The sequence below is a fragment of the Theropithecus gelada genome, chromosome 16, assembly GCF_003255815.1.
Source record: "Theropithecus gelada isolate Dixy chromosome 16, Tgel_1.0, whole genome shotgun sequence".
NCBI lineage: Eukaryota > Metazoa > Chordata > Mammalia > Primates > Cercopithecidae > Theropithecus > Theropithecus gelada.
The window spans coordinates 14,708,146-14,729,678 of NC_037684.1; the positions used below are offsets into that span (position 1 = coordinate 14,708,146).

At 39.8% G+C, this 21,533-nt stretch overlaps 1 protein-coding gene across 10 annotated transcripts in view; it reads left to right on the plus strand.

The window, feature by feature from the left end:
* TRIM37 (tripartite motif containing 37) overlaps positions 1–21,533 on the plus strand; it is a 127,737-nt gene that overhangs the window by 86,952 nt on the left and 19,252 nt on the right. For 5 of the 10 annotated variants that reach the window (XM_025363347.1, XM_025363350.1, XM_025363354.1 and 2 more), the window contains 4 exons: positions 4,985–5,113; positions 6,593–6,782; positions 9,767–9,885; positions 20,411–20,527. In XM_025363347.1, the coding sequence (XP_025219132.1) occupies positions 4,985–5,113; positions 6,593–6,782; positions 9,767–9,885; positions 20,411–20,527 (555 nt within the window). Of the gene's footprint in view, positions 1–4,984; positions 5,114–6,592; positions 6,783–9,766; positions 9,886–20,383; positions 20,528–21,533 lie in introns of all 10 variants that reach the window. The other 5 variants (XM_025363344.1, XM_025363346.1, XM_025363349.1 and 2 more) reach the window with 2 other exon arrangements.

Below are 21,533 nucleotides of genomic sequence, written 5' to 3' on the forward strand. Positions count from 1 at the left end.
GATGTTTTTGTTCTTTTCTATGCTATAAAATTATTTTAACTGTATGTAGTTTGCTCCTATGCTGTATTAAACTTTATGTCTGATAAATAGCATTCATAAAACTAGTATAATAACTCAGAGTTAGAACTTTAACAGCCTTTTTAATTTCTGTTGCATTTATTGATTTCCTCCTATTTTTAATTTTTTAAAAAATTTTTGTGGGTACATTTTAGGTATATATATTTATAGGATATATGAGATATTTTGATACAGGCTTACAATGCATAATAATCACATCAGGGTAAATGGAGTATCCATCATCTCAAACATTTATCCTTTGTGTTGAAACAATCCAATTGTACTCTTTTAGTTATTTTTAGAAGTACAATAAATTATTGTAGACTGTAGTCACCCTGTTGTACTAACAAATACTAGATCTTATTCATTCTGTCTAACTATATTTTTGTGCCCATTAACCATCCCCCCCAGTCACCTGCTACACTCCCTAGTCTCTGGTAACCATTGCTTTATTATCTTGAGTTCAGTTGTTTTAATTTTTAGCCCCCACAAATAAGTGAGAATGTGTGAAGTTTGTCTTTCTGTGCCTACTTATTTCACTTAACATAATGATTCTAGTTCCACCCAGGTTGTTGCAAATGACAGGATCTCATTCCTTTTTTATGGCTGAATAGTATTCCATGTGTTTATGTACCACATTTTCTTTTTTCTTTTTTTTTTTTTTTTGAGATGGAGTCTCACTCTGTTGCCCAGGCTGGAGTGCAGTGGCACAATCTCGGTTCACTGCAACCTCTGCCTCCTGGGTTCAAGTGATTCTCCTGCCTCAGCCTCCCAAGTAGCTGGGACTACAGGCATGTGCCACCATATCCAGCTAATTTTTTTGTGTTTTTTGGTATAGATGGGGTTTTATCATGTTGGTCAGGCTGGTCTCGAACTCCTGACCTCAAATGATCCACCTACCTCGGGCTTCCAAAGTGCTAGGATTACGGGCGTGAGCTACCATGCCCAACCCACATTTTCTTTATCCATTTGTCTATGGATCTTAGGTTGCTTCCAAACCGTGGTTATTGTGAATAGTGCTGTAGTAAACATGGGACAGCAGATATCTCTTTGATATACTAATTTGCTTTCTTTTGGGTATATAATCAGCAGTGGGATTGCTGGATCATATGGTAGATCTATTTTTAGTTTTTTTGAGGAACCTCCAAACTGTTTTCCGTAGTGGTTTTACTAACTTGCATTCCCATCAATGGTGTATGAGAGTTGTCTTTTCTCTACATCCTCACCAGCATTTGTTATTGCCTGTGTTTTGAATAAAAGCCATTTTAACTCGGATGAGATGTATCTTATTGTAGTTTTGATTTGAATTTCTCTGATGATAAGTGATGTTGAGCACTTTTTTCATATGCCTGTTTGCTATTTGTATGTCTTCTTTTGAGAAATATCTATTAAGATTTTTTGCCCATTTTTAATCAGATTATTAAATTTTTTCCTGTAGAGTTGTTTTAGATCCTGGTCATTAATCTCTTGTCAGATGTGGTTTTCTCATACTTCTGCTGCTACCTAAGTCAGTTACTATAGTTTTTCAAGAAAAACTGATTATATTTGGGTCTTTAAATTTATTGACGTACTGTCATTTATTCTGTTTTCTGAAATTTTTCAAACTTCTCGTGCATGTGGGGTGTTAACTTCTTTTTCACTTATTTTATTGCTTACTTGTGGTTTTTTTTTTCTCCTTTGATTTGACCTGCTCAAGGGGTTTGCTAATTTTGTTCATTTCCTCAAAGACTAAGTTCTTAGATTCATTTCATACATTCTCGTTTACCATTTCATTATATTTCTACTTTTGTCTTTGTTAATACTTTTTTTGAGACAGAGTCTCACTCTGTCCGCCAGGCTGGAGTACAGTGACGCAATCTTGGCTCACTGCAACCTCCATCTCCTGGGCTCAAGCAATTCTCTTGCCTCAGCCTCCCGAATAGCTGGGATTACAGGTGTGTGCCACCATGCCTGGCTAATTTTTGCATTTTTAGTAGAGACGGGGTTTCACCATGCTGGCCAGGCTGGTCTCAAACTCCTGACCTCAGGTAATCCACCCACTTTGGCCTCCCAAAGTTCTGGGATTACTGGCACGAGCCACTGCGCCCGGCCTATTAACGCTTTTTTCCTTAACTGATAATTCATTTATCCTTTTAGTGGAGAAACTGGTCGTCATTTTTCCTAAGTCTAGAACATTTATCTAAGTCTAAGAACATTTTCATTAACCCTCTCCCTAGAGCTCCAAACCCAAAGAGTCATTCGCCATCTTCCCCTCCTCCTATCTTCTGGTAACCACTAATCTACTTATTCTCTATGGATTTTTCTTCTTCTGGATTGTTTTTTGAGATGGAGTCTCGCTCTGTCGCCCAGGCTGGAGTGCAGTGGCACAGTCTTGGCTCACTGCAAGCTCCACCTTCTGGGTTCATGCCATTCTCCTGCCTCAGCCTCCCGAGGAGCTGGGACTACAGGTGTGCACCACCAGGTCCAGCTAATTTTTGTATTTTTAGTAGAGATGAGGTTTCACCATGTTGGCCAGGATGGTCTTGATCTCTTGACTTCATGCTCCGCCCACCTTGGCCTCCCAAAGTGCTGGGATTACAGATGTGAGCCACCGCACCCAGCCTGGACTTTTTATATAAATAGACTCATACCATATGAGGTCTTATGTCTGGCTTATTTCACTTAACACAGCCCTTTCAAGGTTCATCCATATTGTGACATATATTTATTCCTTTTTATGGCTGCATGATATTTTATTGTATGGCTGTACTACATACTATTTATCCACTCATTAGTTGATGGATATTTGGGTTGTTTCTACTTTTTGGTCATTATCAGTAGTGCTGCTATGAACATTCATGTACGGGTTTTTGTTTGGACATATGGTTTTGTTTGAGTATATACTTAGAAGTGGAATTAATGGGTTACATGGCAACTGTGTTTAACTTTTTGAGGAACTACCAGTGCCAGAATATTTTCCAAAGTAGCTGCATCATTTGATATTCCCAGCAACAGTATATGAGGGCTCCAGGTTTTCCACACCATTGGCAGCACTCGTTATTGTCCCCTTTTTTTCTTTGCCCATTGCATTGTCTTGGCATCCTTGTCAAAAATCAGTGGACCATAAATGTAAGGGTTTGTTTCTAGACTCTCAGTTCTGTTTTGATGATATATATGTGTACATGGCAATACCACATAGTCTTGATTACTGTAGTTACAGTAACTTTTGAAATCAGAAGTGAGTGTTCCATTTAAGATTATTTTGGGTATTGTGGGTCTCTTACATTTTCAAATAGATTTTAGGATTAGCTTGTCAATTTCTGCAAAAAAAAAAAAAAAAGAAACAACTATGATTTTTATAGAAATTGTGTTGATTCTGTAGATCAGTTTTAAGAATATTGCTTTGTTAACAGTATTAAGTGTTCCAATCAGGATGAACACAGGATGTCTTTGCTGTTGTCTCTATTTTCTTTCAACAATGTGTGGTGGTTTTCAGTGAACAAGTCTCACATTTCTTTTGTTAAATAAATTCCTAAGTATTTTAATTGTATTTTATGCTATTAAAAATGAAATTGTTTTGTTAACTTCATTCTCACATTATCTGCTAGTGCAGAGAAATACAGTAAGTTATTTTGTCTTATATCCTGCAACCTTGCTAAACCTGTTTATTATCTATTAATGGATTTCTTCTGCTTTTTTAAAATTCTTTTTTACAATTTTATTTTTGTTCTTTTTTAAAAATTTATTTTTAAAAGAGATTTATTTAACTCACAGATTTGCAGGCTGAATTCAAGGGCAGGTCCCTGCCTTCTGGCAATAGCATTCTTGCTTGTTTATTTTTATTGTTTTCCTGGCTTTTGAATCTATGCATATTAGGTCATATAGTCCCTTTTTTAGCTAATTAATTCATTTTAAGGCTATACATTTTCTTTTCACTACTGGTTTGGCGACAGACATTTTGATTTGAAGTACCGTGATTGTAATTTGTTTCTAACTCAGCATTGATTTTCTTTTTAATCCAATAATACTTAACAATTTCTGGCTGGGCGCGGTGGCTCAAGCCTGTAATCCCAGCACTTTGGGAGGCCAAGATGGGTGGATCACGAGGTCAGGAGATCGAGACCATCCTGGCTAACATGGTGAAACCCCGTCTCTACTAAAAAATACAAAAAACTAGCCAGGCGAGGTGGTGGGTGCCTGTAGTCCCAGCTACTCGGAAGGCTGAGGCAGGAGAATGGCGTAAACCCGGGAGGCGGAGCTTGCAGTGAGCTGAGATCGCGCCACCGCACTCCATCCTGGGCGACAGAGCGAGACTCCGTCTCAAAAAAAAAAAAAAAGAAACAATTTCCAAATGTTTGATGGGTTATATTTTTGTTAATAGTTTAACTGCATTGAAATTTGTATGATTTTTCTTATGGAGCTCACAGATAATCTTTTAAGTAGTCTTTTAAGTTAAGATTTTACGGGCTGGGTGTGGTTGGCACACGTCTGTAATCCCAGCACTTTGGGAGGCTGAGGCAGGTAGATCACCTGAGGTCAGGTGTTCGAGACCAGCCTGGCCAACATGACAAAACTCTGTCTCTGCTAAAAATACAAAAATTAGCTGGGCATGGTGACGGCTGCCTGTAATCTCAGCTACTCGGGAGGCTGAGGCAGGAGAATTGCTTGAACCCAGGAGGTGGAGGTTGTAGTGAGCCAAGATTGCTCCATTGCACTCCAGCCTAGGCAACAAGAGCAAGACTCCGTCTGAAAAAACAAAGATTCTGCTCCACAAGCAACAAGATGGGAATGTTTTATAACCAGTTGGGGCTACAGAATGTTTTTTATTTTTAGACAGTAGAGAGAACAGCTTCCATGCAAGGTAAGATTAAAACTTTTTCTGACGGACTAAATAGTAAGTTTTATGCTGTTGTATCCTATTCAGAGGTGTTCTTAAATGTCTTTGCAGCCACAAATAAGAAGAGTAATTCGCCCAAGCCAGCTCGATCCAGTGTAGCAGGTAGTCTATCACTTCGAAGAGCAGTGGACCCTGGAGAGAGTAGTCGTTCAAAGGGAGACTGTCAGACTCTGTCTGAAGGTAAATGTGAGGGATTCAGAATGTACTTTTAGTGGGGTAGATATTTATTACCTGAAATTGATGTTATCATGGAGCTTTAGATCTTGAAGGGTACCAAAAATGCTAACGTTGGATTTGAAAGTTTCTTTTTTTGAAACAGGGTCTCACTTTGTCACCCAGGCGGGAGTGCAGTGGTGCGATCTTGGCTCACCGTGGCCTCGACCGGTGGTTTAAGCGATCCTCCTGCCTCAGCCCCACCAAGTAGCTGGGACTACAGGTGTGCACCACTATGCCTGGCTAATTTTTGTGTTTTTTATAGAGACAGGTTGCCCCGGTTGGTCTTAAACTCCTGAGCTCAAGCAATCCTCCTACCTCAACCTCCCAAAGTGCTAGGATTACAGGAATGAGCCCCACCACACCTGGCCCGAAAGTTTCTTGATCTCACAACAGAACAGACCCTTAACATACAGCCGTTAGACTATGTATTCTAAACTCCTTGATTTTATTTATTTTTTATTTTTGTTGTTTTCCTGAGATAGAGTCTTGCTCTGTTTTCTAGGCTAGCGATGCAGTGGTGCAATCATAGCTCACTACAGCCTTGACCTCCCAGACAAAAGTGATCCTTCCACCTCAGCCTCCCAAGTAGCTGGGACCACAGACACAGACACATGCAGCCGTACCTGGCTTTTTTTTTTTTTTTTTTTTTTAATTTTTTTTTGCCAAGACAGGGTTTCGCTACATTGCCCAGGCTGGTCTTGAACTTCTGAGCTCAAACAGTCTTCCTGTCTCAGCCTGCCAAAGTGTAAAATTACAGGTGTGGGCCACAACACTTGGCCTGGACTCCTTAATTTTAAATGCCTGGCATAAAAATAAATGGGATATGTTTCAAAATTATTTTTGAAGTGTTTTTTTCTTGTTTGAGATGGAGTTTTTTGCTCTTGTTTCCTAGGCTGGAGTGCAATGGTACAATCTTGGCTCACCACAACCTCCGCCCCCCGTGTTCAAGTGATTCTCCTGCCTCAGTCTCCCGAGTAACTGGGACTACAAGTGCACACCACCACGCCCAGCTAATTTTTGTATTTTTAGTAGAGACAGGGTTTCACCACGTTGGCCAGGCTGACCTTGAACTCCTGACCTTAGGTGATCCATCCGCCTTGGCCTCCCAGAGTGCCAGGATTACAGGCATGAGCCACCACGCCCGGCCTATTTTTGAAGTTTTTATGTAGTTTTAAAATTACATATATAGTGAGATTTTCTAATACAACTGAGAGAGACCTTCCATGTTTATTTGCCTTCTTTCTGATTATCCCTCCTTTTTTTTTTTTTTTTTGAGTCTTGCTCTGTTGTCCAGGCTGGAGTGTAGTACAATCTCGGCTCACCGCAACCTCCGCCTCCCAGGTTCAAGTGATCCTCGTGTCTCAGCCTCCCAAGTAGCTGAGATTACAGGTGCACACCATCATACCCAGTTAATTTTTGTATTCCCTCTTCCTTTTTTTGAAGGCTCCCCAGGAAGCTCTCAGTCTGGGAGCAGGCACAGTTCTCCCCGAGCCTTGATACATGGCAGTATTGGTGATATTCTGCCAAAAACTGAAGACCGGCAGTGTAAAGCTTTGGATTCAGATGCTGTTGTGGTTGCAGTTTTCAGTGGCTTGCCTGCTGTTGAGAAAAGGAGAAAAATGGTCACCTTGGGGTAAATTAAGTTGTTTTGTATATGTAATGGTATAATAGCTAATAGCTTTGTTTGGAACTTTAAGTTTGCATCATGATGAACAAATTAATTTCTACCTTGTTAATTTTTTAGTGGACAGAAAATACATTTATTGCACTAAATTTTAACTTTTTTTTTTTTTTTTTTTTAACAGAGCCTCGCTCTGTCACCCAGGCTGAAGTGCAGTGGCGTGATCTCAGCTCACTGCAACCTCTGCCTCCCGGGTTTGAGCGATTCTCCTGCATCAGCCTCCCAAGTAGCTGGGATTACAGGTGCCCACCACCACACCTTGCTAATTTTTGTACTTTTAGTAGAGACAAAGTTTCGCCATGTTGGCCAAGCTGGTCTTGAACTCCTGAGACCTCAAGTGATATGCCCACCTTGGCCTCCCAGAGTGTTGGGATTACAGGCCTGAGCCACTGCACCTGCCCTAAATTTTAACTTTTTAAAATATCAGAGATTTTACTTTTTTTTTTAACGGGATGAGATAGTACTTTTTTTAAATGGGATGAGATAGTACTGGAAGTTTAGTTTAGATATGTTGGAGCTCATTTTCAGAGTTAGAGCTCATTTTCACAATGATACGTAACCTTATCTGAACTCTGCCTTGTAAATTTGTGTGTGTGTGGGGGGGAAGGTTGTCAGCTTTTTTTGGTTTTTATTTTTTTTTTTCAGTCTACACTTGTCAAAAATGTTAGTGTTGGGCTATATTACATGTCACAGGCATTTATATGTATTTTGTATGAAACAAAGCACTTACAGCAACTTTAACACTGCTTTTCTGCTTTTATCTCACCTTTCTTCTCTCCTCTTATCAAAGTATCCTCAAAACTTATAGTTGGAATTTTCCAAAAGGATATATAGTAGTTAACACCTTTATCTCTCCCCTAAGAGACATAAACTCAAATCCCAGGCATGGCAATTAAACTTCCATCTATTCAAAAGATAGAGTGATTATGGATATTGGCTATGGATGTGGCAGATCATGAGCCATTAATATCCATCTGCTATTTTATGGATATTAAACCTATTTCTAAATTTAAACAATGAAATAGTTCTATTTTGGAGACTCTGAAAAGAATTTTACCTCAATTGGAGAAAGATTAACACCCTTTAAGTTTACTTAATTTTATATAGTCAAGGTGTCTGGCTCATTACCAAAACTACAAGATTGGCTGGTGGTTTAGCTTTCCTTTGTGGCTCAAGTTTCAGTAGTAGAAAGATGTTAAAATCACTGGAGATTATCTTGTCTTCCCTACCTACTACCTAGCCTGATGTTTTATACATTTCTTCAAATTAAAGCTGCAACTAGCTTTTATATTGTATTTGCTATGGAGATACTTTTATCTGCCTTTAGTCATCACAGTTAAATATACATGAACTTAGTTTTTTTTTTCTAGAGTGTAAAATCCTGTACAAGTGTCTGCAGCTCTTAGCCATGATCCTCATTTTGCAGTTGATTTTATCTGCCAGACTGGTTCATGTGGATGCTGTCCAGCTCATGTCTTTTTTTTCCCTGCCTGATTTAAAGTAGTGTAAGCAAAAAGTTTAAATACTGATGAAAGGCTGGGCACAGTGGCACACACCTGTAATCTCAGCACTTTTGGAGGCTGAGGTGGGAGGATTGCCTGAGCCCAGGAATTTGAGAACAGCCTTGGCAACATAGCAAGACCTTGCCTCTGTTTATTTTTTAAATAAAAATAAATATTAAATACTAATGATAAGTGTTTCAAAATGAAAGGAAAAAAGAATAAGTGAAAAGTTTCCCATCCTTATCTCCCACAACCTAGTTTTCCAACCCCTTGCCCCACACACATTCATGCTGTTCTTTATTTTTCATGTATGCTGTGTCTTCTCAGTTTTTGTGTATATTTAAGGAGCTGTGACTATGTAGCTTTTTTAATACAAAAGGTGTACTTTGATTTCTCATTCAATAATATCTCTCAGGCCAGGCACCGTGGCTCACACCTGTAAACCCCAACACTTTGGGAGGCTGAGGTGGTCAGATCACTTGAGGTCAGGAGTTCGAGACCAGCCTGGCCATGATGGTAAAACACTGTCTCTACTAAAAACAAAGTACAAAAATTGTCGGCGTCATGCTGGGCACCTGTAATCCCAGCTACTTGCAAGGCTGAGGCAGGAGAATCGCTTAAGCCCAGGAGGCAGAGGTTGCAGTGAGCTGAGATCACATCACTACACGCTAGCCTGGGTGACCGACTGAGACTCCATCTCAAATAATAGTAATAATAATATATCTTAAAAGTCTTTCCCTCTTAGAACATATTATTTAAAACTTCCATTTATATTTATAAGTTAAAATTTTATTGAGCTAATTATAGATTCACATACAGTTGTAAGAAATAATGCAGAGACATCTTGTGTACTTTTCTTCCCTAATAACATTTTGCAAAACTGTAGTACAGTATCACAACCAGGATACTAACGTTGATATAATCCACCATTTCATAACATTTTTTTGTGAATGTTAAGTGAAATTTTTTTATTTAATTTTATTTTTTATTTATTTATTTTTGAGACAGAGTCTTGCTCTGTCGCCCAGGTTGCAGTGCAGCAGTGCAATCTCGGCTCACTGCAACCTCTGCCTCTTGGGTTCAAGCAGTTCTCTGCCTCAGCCTCCCAAGTAGCTGGGATTACAGGCGCCCACCACCACACCTGGCTAATTTTTGTATTTTTAGTAGAAACAGAGCTTCACCATCTTGTCCAGGCTGGTCTTGAACTCTTACCTCAGGTGATCCACCCGCCTTAGCTTCCCAAGGTGCTGGGATGACAGGCATGAGCCACTGCGCCCGGCCCTTAATGAAATATTTTAAGATAAAATTTGAAATTTATTATTAAACACCAGAGCACGTACCCTACTTAGTTTGGTGCTCAGTTCAAAAAGAAAATATAGATTATTGTGTCACTTACTAGTTACATAAAAATACCAAGTTGTTTTCTTCTTTGAGGGCTAATGCTAAAGGAGGTCATCTGGAAGGACTGCAGATGACTGATTCGGAAAATAATTCTGAAACTGGAGAGTTACAGCCTGTACTACCTGAAGGAGCTTCACCTGCCCCTGAAGAAGGTAAGGAATGATAAACTTACAAGTAAGCAGGAAATGAGAATTCTGTCCCTTTTTTGGTGGTGGGTGGTGGTGGTGGTGGTGGTGGTGGTAGTCGTAGTGGTAGTGATAGGGATAGGGAGTGGTTGGTTTAATGGAAACATTACTGAGATCTGCTATTCGACATGCTTGATCTGAACACAACATTCCTTGTACCACTGAATTTGATTTGCTAAGATGTTAAATACAGAGGAAGGCAAAATGAGTAAGTTACTACATAAAAGGACAGGCCTTACTAGAACAGGCATTTGTATGGGGAAAATATCTGCATATAGTTCATCTGTTCAGTCAATAAATATATTAAGGCACCTACATACCATGCATTGATTTTTTGCTAGATTTATTAATATAAAGTTGAATTAGATCTGTTCACAATCTAATGGGGAAGATGTGCCCCAGAACGACTAATTAGAATAGTAAATGTTAAGTATTTTTTAGTCAGTCTTAATTAGTGTCTGCAGATTGATTTTTTTCTTCTTAAAGAAGCATTCCAGGTTTTGACCATTTTTTAAATCCCATATGATGACTGACTTCAGCTTTTTCTCAGATATACTTTCTAATGTTTCCTTTGAATATTCTTCCAAGTTCATTATTGTTTATCTAAAAGCATAGAAGACATTTTGCAATTTGGGGCAACAGAGGTGCTTGGAACAAGGCTATGTGTATTGCCCTTGCTGTGTCCTGTATAAATTGGTAGAAAAGAATGTCAACTCTCTTAATGATATTTGGCCTTGTAATTTTTTCATTTCTTAGTGAAACTCTGCCACCTTCCACCTCTGCACTAATTTGAATTTCAATGATTGATGAATTGTAGCTCAAAGCATACGTGCAGGTGCCAGCATCTACTCAGCTGCCCTAAGAAGAGGGTGTGTGGGTGGTGGCATTTTCAGGTTTCTCAGTTAAAGAACACTAAACATTTTGGTTTTCTTAGTTGGTGCTCCTGTAGTGGGCAGCATTATTTCAGTAGAAGAGATTAAATAGAAAAGATTTTTGTAAATGATGTGTTTATTGTTAAAACATCAGGAAAGAAATATTATGATTGATGATCTTTATAGAACAGGCCTGTGGGGAATAACTTTCTGTTGTTTTTTGTTTCCCCCAAGACGGAGTCTAGCTCTGTCACACAGGCTGGAGTGCAGTGGCGCAATCTTGGCTCACTGCAACCTCCAACTCCCGGGTTCAAGTGATTCTCCTTTCTCAGTCTCTGTGTAGCGGGGATTACAGGTCCTGCCAACATGCCCGGCTAATTTTTGTATTTTTAGTAAGAGACGGTATTTCACTGTATTGGCCAGGCTGGTCTCAAACTCCTGACCTCATGATCCACTCGCCTTGGCCTCCCAAAGTGCTGGCATTACAGGCGTGAGCCACTGTGCCCGACCGGGGAATACTTTCTGTGTGTCTCCATACATACTGGATTGTAGTAGCTTAAATTACTACAGAATATACTGGAATTACATTTTTCTTCCACCAAGCGCAGTGGCTCATGCCTGTAATCCCAGTACTTTGGGAGGCTGAGGCAGGCAGATTACTTGAAGTCGGGAGTTCGAGACCAGCCTGGCAAAAATAGTGACACCTCATCTCTACTACATATACAAAAATTAGCCAGGTGTGGTAGCAGACACCTGTAATCTCAGCTACTCGGGAGGCTAACGCAGGAGAATTGCTTGAACCAGGAGGCAGAGGTTGCAGTGAGCCAAGATCACGCCACTGCACTCCAGCCTGGACGACAGGGTGAGACTCTATCTCAAATGACAATAATAAGCTCATTTTTTTCATGCAACATTTATGAAATGCTTCTAATTTACCAGATGTTGTATTTGATGCCAGTGATAAAATTCCTGAACTTACTATCTAGTTCAGACTCTCCACCTTGGCACCAATTGCCATTTAGACCACGTAATTCTTTATTTTACAGGGGCTGTTCTCTGCATTGTGGAATGTTTAGCAGCATCCTCAGCTTTTAACCGCTAGATACCAGTAGTGTTTCCCTCCTGTTACAACAACCAAAAATGTCTCCAGACATTGCCAAATGTTTCCTGGGAGGCAAAATCATCCCCAGTCACGAACCAATAGTTGAACTAAATAATTCTCAACCAGAGGTGACCACTCCTTGAGAATCACTTGCCAGAGTGGGCCACAGTTACTAATAGAAATAAGTTGTAGCTCTCAGGTATGCTAGTATGTGTGGTGGTAGTGGTAGGAGGGTGGCAAGGAGAGCAGTTGAAAACCAGTTGTTAGGTGTGGGAGGAGACTGATAGCCAGTTATAATTTAGGATGATGAGTGCTGTGATAAGGTATATAGGCAGCTCAAAGATGAGATATGTAATAAAAATAATAGATAATACTAAGTTCTTAATATGTTAAAGACTTTACCAGTATTGTGTTATTCTCAAAATAACTACATGGTAGTTGCTTTTGTTAACCTAGTTTTACAGGTGAGTGAGTAAGGTGAGTAACCTTACTCAGAGTCACAGGGTTATAAATTGAAAGGCTGGGGCCGGGCGCAGTGGCTCATGCCTGTAATCCCAGCACTTTGGGAGGCTGAGGAGGGTGGATCACCTGAGGTCAGAAGTTCAAGGCCAGCCTGATCAACATGGTGAAACCCTGTCTCTACTAAATATACAAAAATTAGCCAGGCGTGGTGGCGGTCACCTGTAATCCCAGCTACTTGGGAGGCTGAGGCAGGAGAATCGCTTGATCCCGGGAGGCAGAGGTTGCAGTGAGCCGAGATCGCACCATTGTGCTCCAGCCTGGGCAACAAGAGCGAAACTTCGTCCCCCCACCCCCCCAAAAAAAGAAAAGAAATTGGAAGGCTGAGCACGTTGGCTCATGCCTGCAAATCCCAGCACTTTGGGAAGGCCGATCACCTGAGGTCAGGAGTTTGAGACTAGCCTGGCCAACATAGTGAAACTCCATCTCTACTAAAAATAGAAAAATCAGCCGGGCATGGTAGCACGCTCCTATAATCCCAGCTACTCAAGAGGCTGAGGCAGGAGAATCGCTTGAACCCGGGAGGCGGAGGTTGCAGTGAGCCAAGATTGTGACCGTTGCACTTCAGCCTGGGCGACAGAGCGAGACTCTGTCTCAAAAAAAAAAATAGAAAAGAAAAAAAAGAAATTAGAAGAGCTAGAATTTGAACCTAGAGCCAGTGCTCTTAACTGTCGCCTCTCGCTGCTAACCTAGTCCCTAATTCACCCTTGGAAAGATCATCCTAAGGGATGAGTAGAAGTTAGCCAGATGAAGACTGGTGAAAGAGAGACCAGAAGGGAGACAGAGGCCAGATCATGAAGAGTTACGTGGAATATCCCAGCTAGAATTTGAACTTTGTCATTTGAAGAGGATCTAAGTTAGAAGTGACACTTCAACATTTCTACTGTAGCTGCATTGTGGAGAATGGATTTGGGGGTGGGAATAGCGTATGTGGAACTAGGGGCAGGAAAATTGGTAAGAAGCATGGTTAATTTAAATGAAATGATTTGGACTTCTTTATTTTTAATTTTTTATAGAGACTTGTTCTTGCTCTGTTGCTCAGACTGGTCTTAAACTCCTGGGCTCAAATGATCCTTCTGCCTCAGCTTCCCAGAGTGCTGGGTTACAGGCATAAGCCACCACACCCGGCCGATTTGGACTTAATTTCAGCCTCCAATTTATCGATTTACATTATCTCAGCACGAATTTTTATATGTAAAATGGCCGGTCAGCACAGAAAACACCGGAACTTTTTGACACCAGTTTCATTTCTTATTTAAAGCAATTGACAGCTTGTCCTAAACTGAAGAAGGGCATTTGCTTGGCCATAGTGAAGATCAGTACATTTTCCAAGTCTTAGAAAGAATGGAGTTATTCATACGGGATTTAGAGTTAAGTGGTCAGTGTTACTCAGTAACACATTTTATCTTTATATATGGGGTGTTGTGCTATAAAGCACCTAGAACTCAATAAGAAAAGTTGCTGTGAATGTGCAACAATGACACAGAAGTACACCCTTGTAATTTGTTGGTATCTGAACAGCTTGTTTACCTCCAGAGTCCCAGGATAGACTGTGAGAAGGAGACTAACTGATGAGGCTGAGAGAAGGTAGTACAGGAGACAAAGGAAGCCCTGTGCCTCCTGTAATCAGCTTTGTTTCTCGAGGAGAATGTGGCCTTGCTCACTGTTGCCAGTATTATTCTATCATCAGCAAGAGCAAGTTCTCAGGAAACCCTTATATACCTATAAGCTTTAGTAGACAGTTGAATGGGTTTGTCTTGTATCCATGCTTAGGAAAAACAAGACTCTTTATTTTAGCCAAATACAAAAAGACATTCTGTGTCAGATCACTGTGGGGTTCTCTCTGTCTCTCAGAGAAGGTTGTCTGAAGGACTTTAAGCCATTGTTTGTGGTACTGGTTCGGAATTTGGGACTACTAAAGTGTCTCTTAACTGCTCTTAAGCATCAATTTAAAAATAACTTTTTTCTTAGTTATAAACGTAAATAGGCCTTTTCCTTTTTACTGGAACCATATGGGATAACCTTTGGTTGTATTAGTCTTTGGTTTAATGACCTGATGCTGAAAAGTTTGACTTATTTTTTCTTTCAATTGATAATCTGCACAACTGTAGGTAGGCCAGTTTATTTCTTGTTCTTTGTAAAACTGAAGGCTTTGCTCTCTCAGTTCTTGCTGAAGTAGCACAAACCCCCTTCAGTTAAATCAGGGGTACTCAAAATACCATCCAGGGAAAAGCCTTGGCATGCCTGTTAAAAACCTTGCTGGTGGCCTCTTTAAGAGGAATACAAAGTATGATGGCCTGCCATTGCTGATCATTTAGGGTAATGATTAAGATGCCTTTAACAAAATTCATCAAAAAATTAACTGACTTGACCAAAAAGGAAAGTTAACTCTTTTATATTAACTAGTCTCTCAATAATAAGAAGGTACACCTAACTCTGGTTAGAGCAGTTTCAGGATTAGAAAATTTAGCTGCTCAGAGTCATCAGGAACTTGTTTTGTGTGTGTGTGTGTGTTGGAGGGCAGGGGTTGGGGTTGTTTTATCTTTTGCCCTGCCATTCTGAGTGAGAGGCTTAGCTCTTCTCAGGGCGGTAAGATGTTGGCTGCAGTTCTAGACATCAGAGTCAGAACAGCATTCTGGGAGTAGGAGAGGATTGATTTACTCTATAATCTCTAGCAACAAGGAAAACCTTTCTCAAAGCACCTCGACAACTTCCTCTTCGATCTCGTCAACCACTGTCAAGGAAAATTGGCCAAGTCCATTTATTTATTTATTGGAGATGGAGTTTCACTCTTGTCGCCCAGGGTGGAGTGCAGTGGCATGATCTCTGCTCACTGCAACCTCCACCTTCCAGGTTCAAACGATTCTCCTGCCTCAGCCTCCCAAGTAGCTGGGATTACAGGTGTCTGCCACCATGCTTGGCTAATTTTTGTATTTTTAGTAGAGACGGGGTTTCGCCATGTTAGCCAGGCTGGTCTTGAACTCCTGACCTCGGGCAGTCTGCCTGCCTTGGCCACCCAAAGTGCTGAGATTACAGGCATGAGCCACCGCGCGCCCAGCCAGCCAAGTCCAGTTATTTGGTCTCCCTCCCCAACTCATTCCACATGGCTATGTGGAAGAGGGAAAATACCTGAACAATATCAGGGTCCTCTTGGAAAGGAGAAAGGAGAAAGGCAGATAAATTGTTAGTGACTAGAATACAAAGTGTCATCTGTACCAGGTGGTTCATATATTTTCCATAGCATCTGAAATTTGAGCAACTTGATTTAAGGGAGTTATAACTCAAGTTAGCTTTACTGAGCACATACGTAGTAGGTGCTCAAAAAATATGGTAGATGATGGATAGAGTAATAAGATGCAGATTTCTTTTGCATTAACAATCTCTGAAGCTTCTTAACAATTAATAGTATCTTACAATTAATAGTAATTGCTGTCATTGACATCCAGCAGTTTGTCTTTTTCTTTACATTCACAAAGGTAGGAAACTTCCAGATCTTAGTACTTGATAAAAGACCAGGTGTTTTCATGCGTGAACTTCTTCCTAGCATTTCTTGGGAAATGTACGTTTTTTTTGAATTCTGAGAAAAAGTACTCAAGAAGTTTAATAAATGGAAAGCATTATTCTAATTGTCTTATTAGAATTAGTTTTAACAACACAGACACATTACTGATTTGAAGGAATCTACTTAGGGCAAGTTGAAAGTAAAAACTAGAAATACTGATACCTGGAATCAAAGGTTAAGGTCAACAGTAGCTCCTTGGAAAGAAGTGATTACAAATCAGTCTTCATTATAAATATTGCCATTTTATGTGTGTTCATGGCCCTGTCTGCTAAGTAAATATTAATGAGTTTACACATGGTATACTTAATAAAAATTGAGTGGTGTTCCAAGAAATAGAATTTGAAGCAAAATCCTTATATTGGCATTTTGTGATTCTGCACAGTACTATAAACCTTACTGAGTTCTAAACGTTACATTATTCACATACTAGCCAGTAATACCCACATGCAGTCTAGCATTTGAATATTCACTATAGGCCTCAGTTCTTACAAATACTAATTAAATGATTTTTTTTAAAGATAACACATGTAGGCTGGATGCGGTGGATCACAAGGTCAGGAGTTCGAGACCAGCCTGGCCAATATGGTGAAGCCCGTCTCTACTAAAAGTACAAAAAAATTATCTGGGCGTGGTGGCACATGCCTGTAATCCCAGCTACTCGGGAGGCTAAGGCAGGAGAATTGCTTGAACCTGGGAGGTGGAGGTTGCAGTGAGCAGAGATGGCGCCACTGCACTCCAGCCTGGGTGACAGAAGGAGACTCCGTCTCAAAAACAAAAAAAAGAAAAATACACATGTAATGAATAAAGAGTTTGAAAAATATATTTAATAACTTCTTTTAAAGAATAATGTAGATTTTGGGAATTCCAGAGAGTTCCAATTCATTGTGTTTGAATCCTGAAGATTGGTGTTTGTCAGGAATTCAGAAACACTAAGAGATCAAATTTGTGCCTTGAAGTTCAACTCTGTGTTTTAGTGTTTTCAGCAACAGTTCCATGAAGGGCCACAAGGTGGAGGTGGTGTTTCACAGAACTAGCTAGTTTTGGCCTCTTAATGAAAAGTCTCTTTAATGGTCTCTGCTCTTTTTCTTTTTCATCTACTTCATTAAATTGTTGTAAACTCTTCACTTTTAGAACAGGAAAGTTTTTTTTTTTTTCTTTGCTGAAGATGGAGACAATTTCTAAATATTTAAGGCAGAAATAATGCTAACCAAACTCTTCTTGAGAACAGAAAAGGAAGAGTGCACCACTGAAGCCATGTGTGGCCACAGTTGCCTTCGTTGGAAGCTTTTTTAACTAAAGCAGATTTTATGTCTTTAAAAGTTAAAATACCCATCTATTTTTCCTTGAGTAAGCTTTGGTAGTTTATAGCAATGAAAGAATTTGCTCATTTCGTCTGTTTTTGGTTTCATGAGCATACAGTTATTTATAGTATTTTATTATATTTTACTGTTTATAGAATCTGTAGTTGATGTCCTCTTTCATTCCTGATATTGGAAATTTTGTTTGCTCTTTTTTTTGTTAGTGAATCTACCTAGAGGCTTTTTTAACTTTATTGATCTTTTCAAAGAAACACCATTTTGTTTCATTGTGGCTTTTTTGTTTTTCTGCTGATTTTATTATTTTTTTTATTATTTCCTTCCTTTTACTTGCTTTGGGTTTAATTTCCTTTTTCTAGTTTCTTAAAGTAGTAGTTTAGATTATTGATTTGAGATATTTTCTCTTCTAATATAAACACTTAATGGCATACTTTTCATTTTAAGCACTGCTATAGTCACATCCCACAAATTTTGGTATATTTTTATTTAATTCAGAATGTTTTTTATAATTCTACAAAATTTTCATCTTTTTTCCTTTTTTTTCTTTTTAATTATACTTTAAGTTCTAACTTTTTTCCTGTTATCTGTTGTCTCTTCTTTGTTATTTTTGCTATCTCTACGGCACTCTATTTGACACAGTTTAGACCAGTCCCTTTATCCCCTTGTTTCTTAATTCTTCCTTCCTTCCTCTGTTCCTCAGGGTATTGTGTTCTGTTGCCCAGGCTGGAGTACAATGGTACAATCACAGCTCACTGCAGCCTTGAACTCCTGGGCTCGAGTGGGCCTCCCTCCTCAGCCTCCCTAGAAACTAGGACAATCACAGGTGCGCACCACTGTGTGCCTGGCTAATTTTTAATTTTCTTTTTTTTTTCTTTTTTTTTTTGGTAGAGTTGGGGCTTTGCTAAGTTGCCCAGGCTAGTCTCAACCTCCTGGGCTGAAGTGATCCTCCTGCCTCAGCCTTTCAAGTAGCTGGGACTACAGGCATATGCCACCAGGCCTGGCTGATGAGCATTTTATCTGGCTTTAAAGCCCTTAAATCCAAACATCTGTGTCATCTTATCATTGATGTTTGTTGGCTGTCTTTTCCTGGTTTTTCATATGCTGAGTTATTTGGGGTTGTATCCTGGACATTTTCATTAGGATTTTTTTTTTTTTTTCCCCAAATAAGACTCTGGGTCTTATATTAATCTGCCAGTTTTGTTGTCATTCAAATTCCGGCTTCATCAGTATGCCTGTTTCTATTTACTTTGAAAAGTAAATAACTATGAATATCCTTAAATAACTATGCCACCCATCTCTCCAGGTTTTATTGCTACTTTCAGTGGGAAAGATAGAGTGGAATGTGCTTACTCCGTTGTACCTAGAACCTTCCTTCCAGAGAGGATTTTACTTTGGCTTTATTCAAATAACACTAGCTCCTGAACAATTTTTATGTCAGTTTCTTGAAATTTGAACCTCAACCTTAAATCCCAAACCTAAATTAGGCACGTAAATCTTACTTTGAATTTTGAGGTAAGACTTTTTTCCCCCTCTTCAGAGCCCAGTAGAAACAGACAAAATTCCTTGCTGTTTTCCTATGCCAGTAGGCAGACATTTTTCTGGTCTGTTCTTTAATAGAAATTTTAGCATTGGCCAAGCATGGTGGCTCATTCCTGTAATGCCACCATTTTAGGAGGCCAAAGCGGGTGGGTCACTTTAGCTCAGGAGTTGAAGATCAGTCTGGGCAACATGGCAAAATCCCATCTCTACTAAAAAATTACAAAAACTAGCCAGGTGTGATGGCACAGACCTGTTGGGAGGCTGAGGTGGGAGGATCACCTGAGCCCTGGGAGGTTAAGGCTGCAGTGAGCCATGGTTGCACCACTGTTATCCAGCCTGGGTAACAGTGAGACCCTGTCTCAAGAAAACAAAAATTTTAACATTATGCAGGGGGTGGAGTTTTAGTCTCACTTTCAATTCCCTTTCTGTAGGGGGTTCATTTTTCTATCCCAAGGCAGTGTTTAAAAATCCTCATATGAAACTCTCCAGGGCAGCCGTGGGCCCTGATCCACTAATGAAAGTTCCTTATCCTTCTTTGTTTCTGACACTTGGGGATTTCCTTTCTGCCTTTTAATGTGCTTATTCATTAAAATAATGTTTTACATTTATATTTTATCTGGCTATTTGTAAGGATTTGTAGCAGAAAGATTTTCAGGTTTTCTTGATTGCTATCTTGCTGAAACAAATACTTTTTATAGAATTGTTCTTTTAAAAATCAACTGATGTGGCCAGGCACAGTGGCCTGTAATCCCAGCATTTTAAGAGGCTGAAGTGGGAGGATCTCTTCTCAAGTCAGGAGTTCGAGACCAGCCTGGGCAACATATTATAGCAAGACCCTATCCCTCTAAAAAATGTTTAAATTAGCAGGGCATGCCCTGCTATGTACATACATGACACAGGTATGTGTCATGTACCTGTGGACCTATCTACTTAGGAGGCTAAGGCAGGAGTATCCCTTGAGCTCAGGAGTTTGAGGCTGCAGTGAGCTATGATCAGGCCACTGCAGCCCAGCCTACGGTAACAGAGCGAGACCCTGTCTCTCAAAAAATAAAAATAAATAAAAATCAACCGGCATACACAAAAAAATTAGATGCCCAATTAATACAAACTAATTTATTATTAGAACTGCCAGAATTTCTAATATTCATCTAACATGTGGATTTGTATAACACATTTATATTTATGTTTTAGGCTAGGGACTATAATTATGTCTATAATGTATCAGGATTAAAAGAGTTCCTGTTATCTCTTGTGACTGAAAAAATAAACAGTGTTTGATTTGGAAAAAAAATATTATCAGTATAATGAAATTAATGCTGGTTTCAAATGATAACTTTCAGGTACTATGGAAAGGGCAATTTTAAACTTTGAGAACAAAAATAAAACCACCGCTCTAAATAGCTAAAGAGAATCGAGGTTTGTGTGGTTACTTTTGTCTTTGTTTTGTTGTGTTTAGTTTGTTGAATTCTTGGCATTCTATGTAAAATTCAATAGGAATCTCAGTTTAGTAGTTAAGGAGATCTGTTTCCTTTCACTTACGGTGGTTTCTTTTCAGAAACATGTTCTCCTTCCTTCCTGCCAGGAATGAGTAGCGACAGTGACATTGAATGTGACACTGAGAATGAGGAGCAGGAAGAGCACACCAGCGTGGGCGGGTTTCACGACTCTTTCATGGCCATGACACAGCCCCCGGATGAAGGTGCAGCACATGATGTCATTTTACACAGATTAATAAAACTGCCGCTGCTGCTTCTCTTTCTTCTTCTGCTGCTACTTCTGCTTCTTCCGCTCTGCTGCTTTTGCTTCTTCTGCTTCTACTTCTTTTTTTTTTTTTTTTAATTATTGTCATTTACGAGACAATATTCTTTGGTAAACTATTATGGTGAGTACTGAAAAAACACAGCTGGTAATATTTGGCTGAGTTGCACCTAATGAGTGCTACTTACTGGGTAGAGAAGGGGTCCACAACCTGCTTTTGTGTAGTCTGTGACCTGAGAATGGTTTTTACTTTGTAAAGAGTCTTAAAAAAACAAGCAAAAGAAAGAAGAGTTTTGTGGTTTTTTTTGCCCTGAGACAGAGTCTTGTTTTGTTGCCAAGCTATAGTGCCGTGGCATGATCTTGGCTCACTGCAACCTCCGCCTCCTGGGTTCAAGTGATCCTCCTGCCTCAGCCTCCCGAGTAGCTGGGATTATAGGCACACACCACCACGCCTGGCTAATTTTTTTGTATTTTTAATAGAGATGGAGTTTCACCATGTTGGCCAGGCTGGTCTCAAACTCCTAACCTCATGAACCATCTGCCTTGGCCTCCCAAAGTGCTGATATTACAGGCATGAGCCACCACGCCCGGCCCAAAGAAGAATTTTCAACAGAGTCCGTTTGTGGTCTACAATGCCTAAATATTTACTATCTACCCTTCACAGGAAATGATTGCCAACCCTGGGGAGATTTCAGATGTTTGGATTTTTTTCCTTTTCAGAGATTTTTCTAGCCTACTGTAGGATAACTTTAACCTTTTAAAACAAAAATAACTTAGAAATACATGCAGATTGGCTGGGCGCGGTGGCTCAAGCCTGTAATCCCAGCACTTTGGGAGGCTGAGACGGGCGGATCACAAGGTCAGGAGATCGAGACCATCCTGGCTAACACGGTGAAACCCCGTCTCTACTAAAAAATACAAAAAACTAGCCGGGCGAGGTGGCGGGC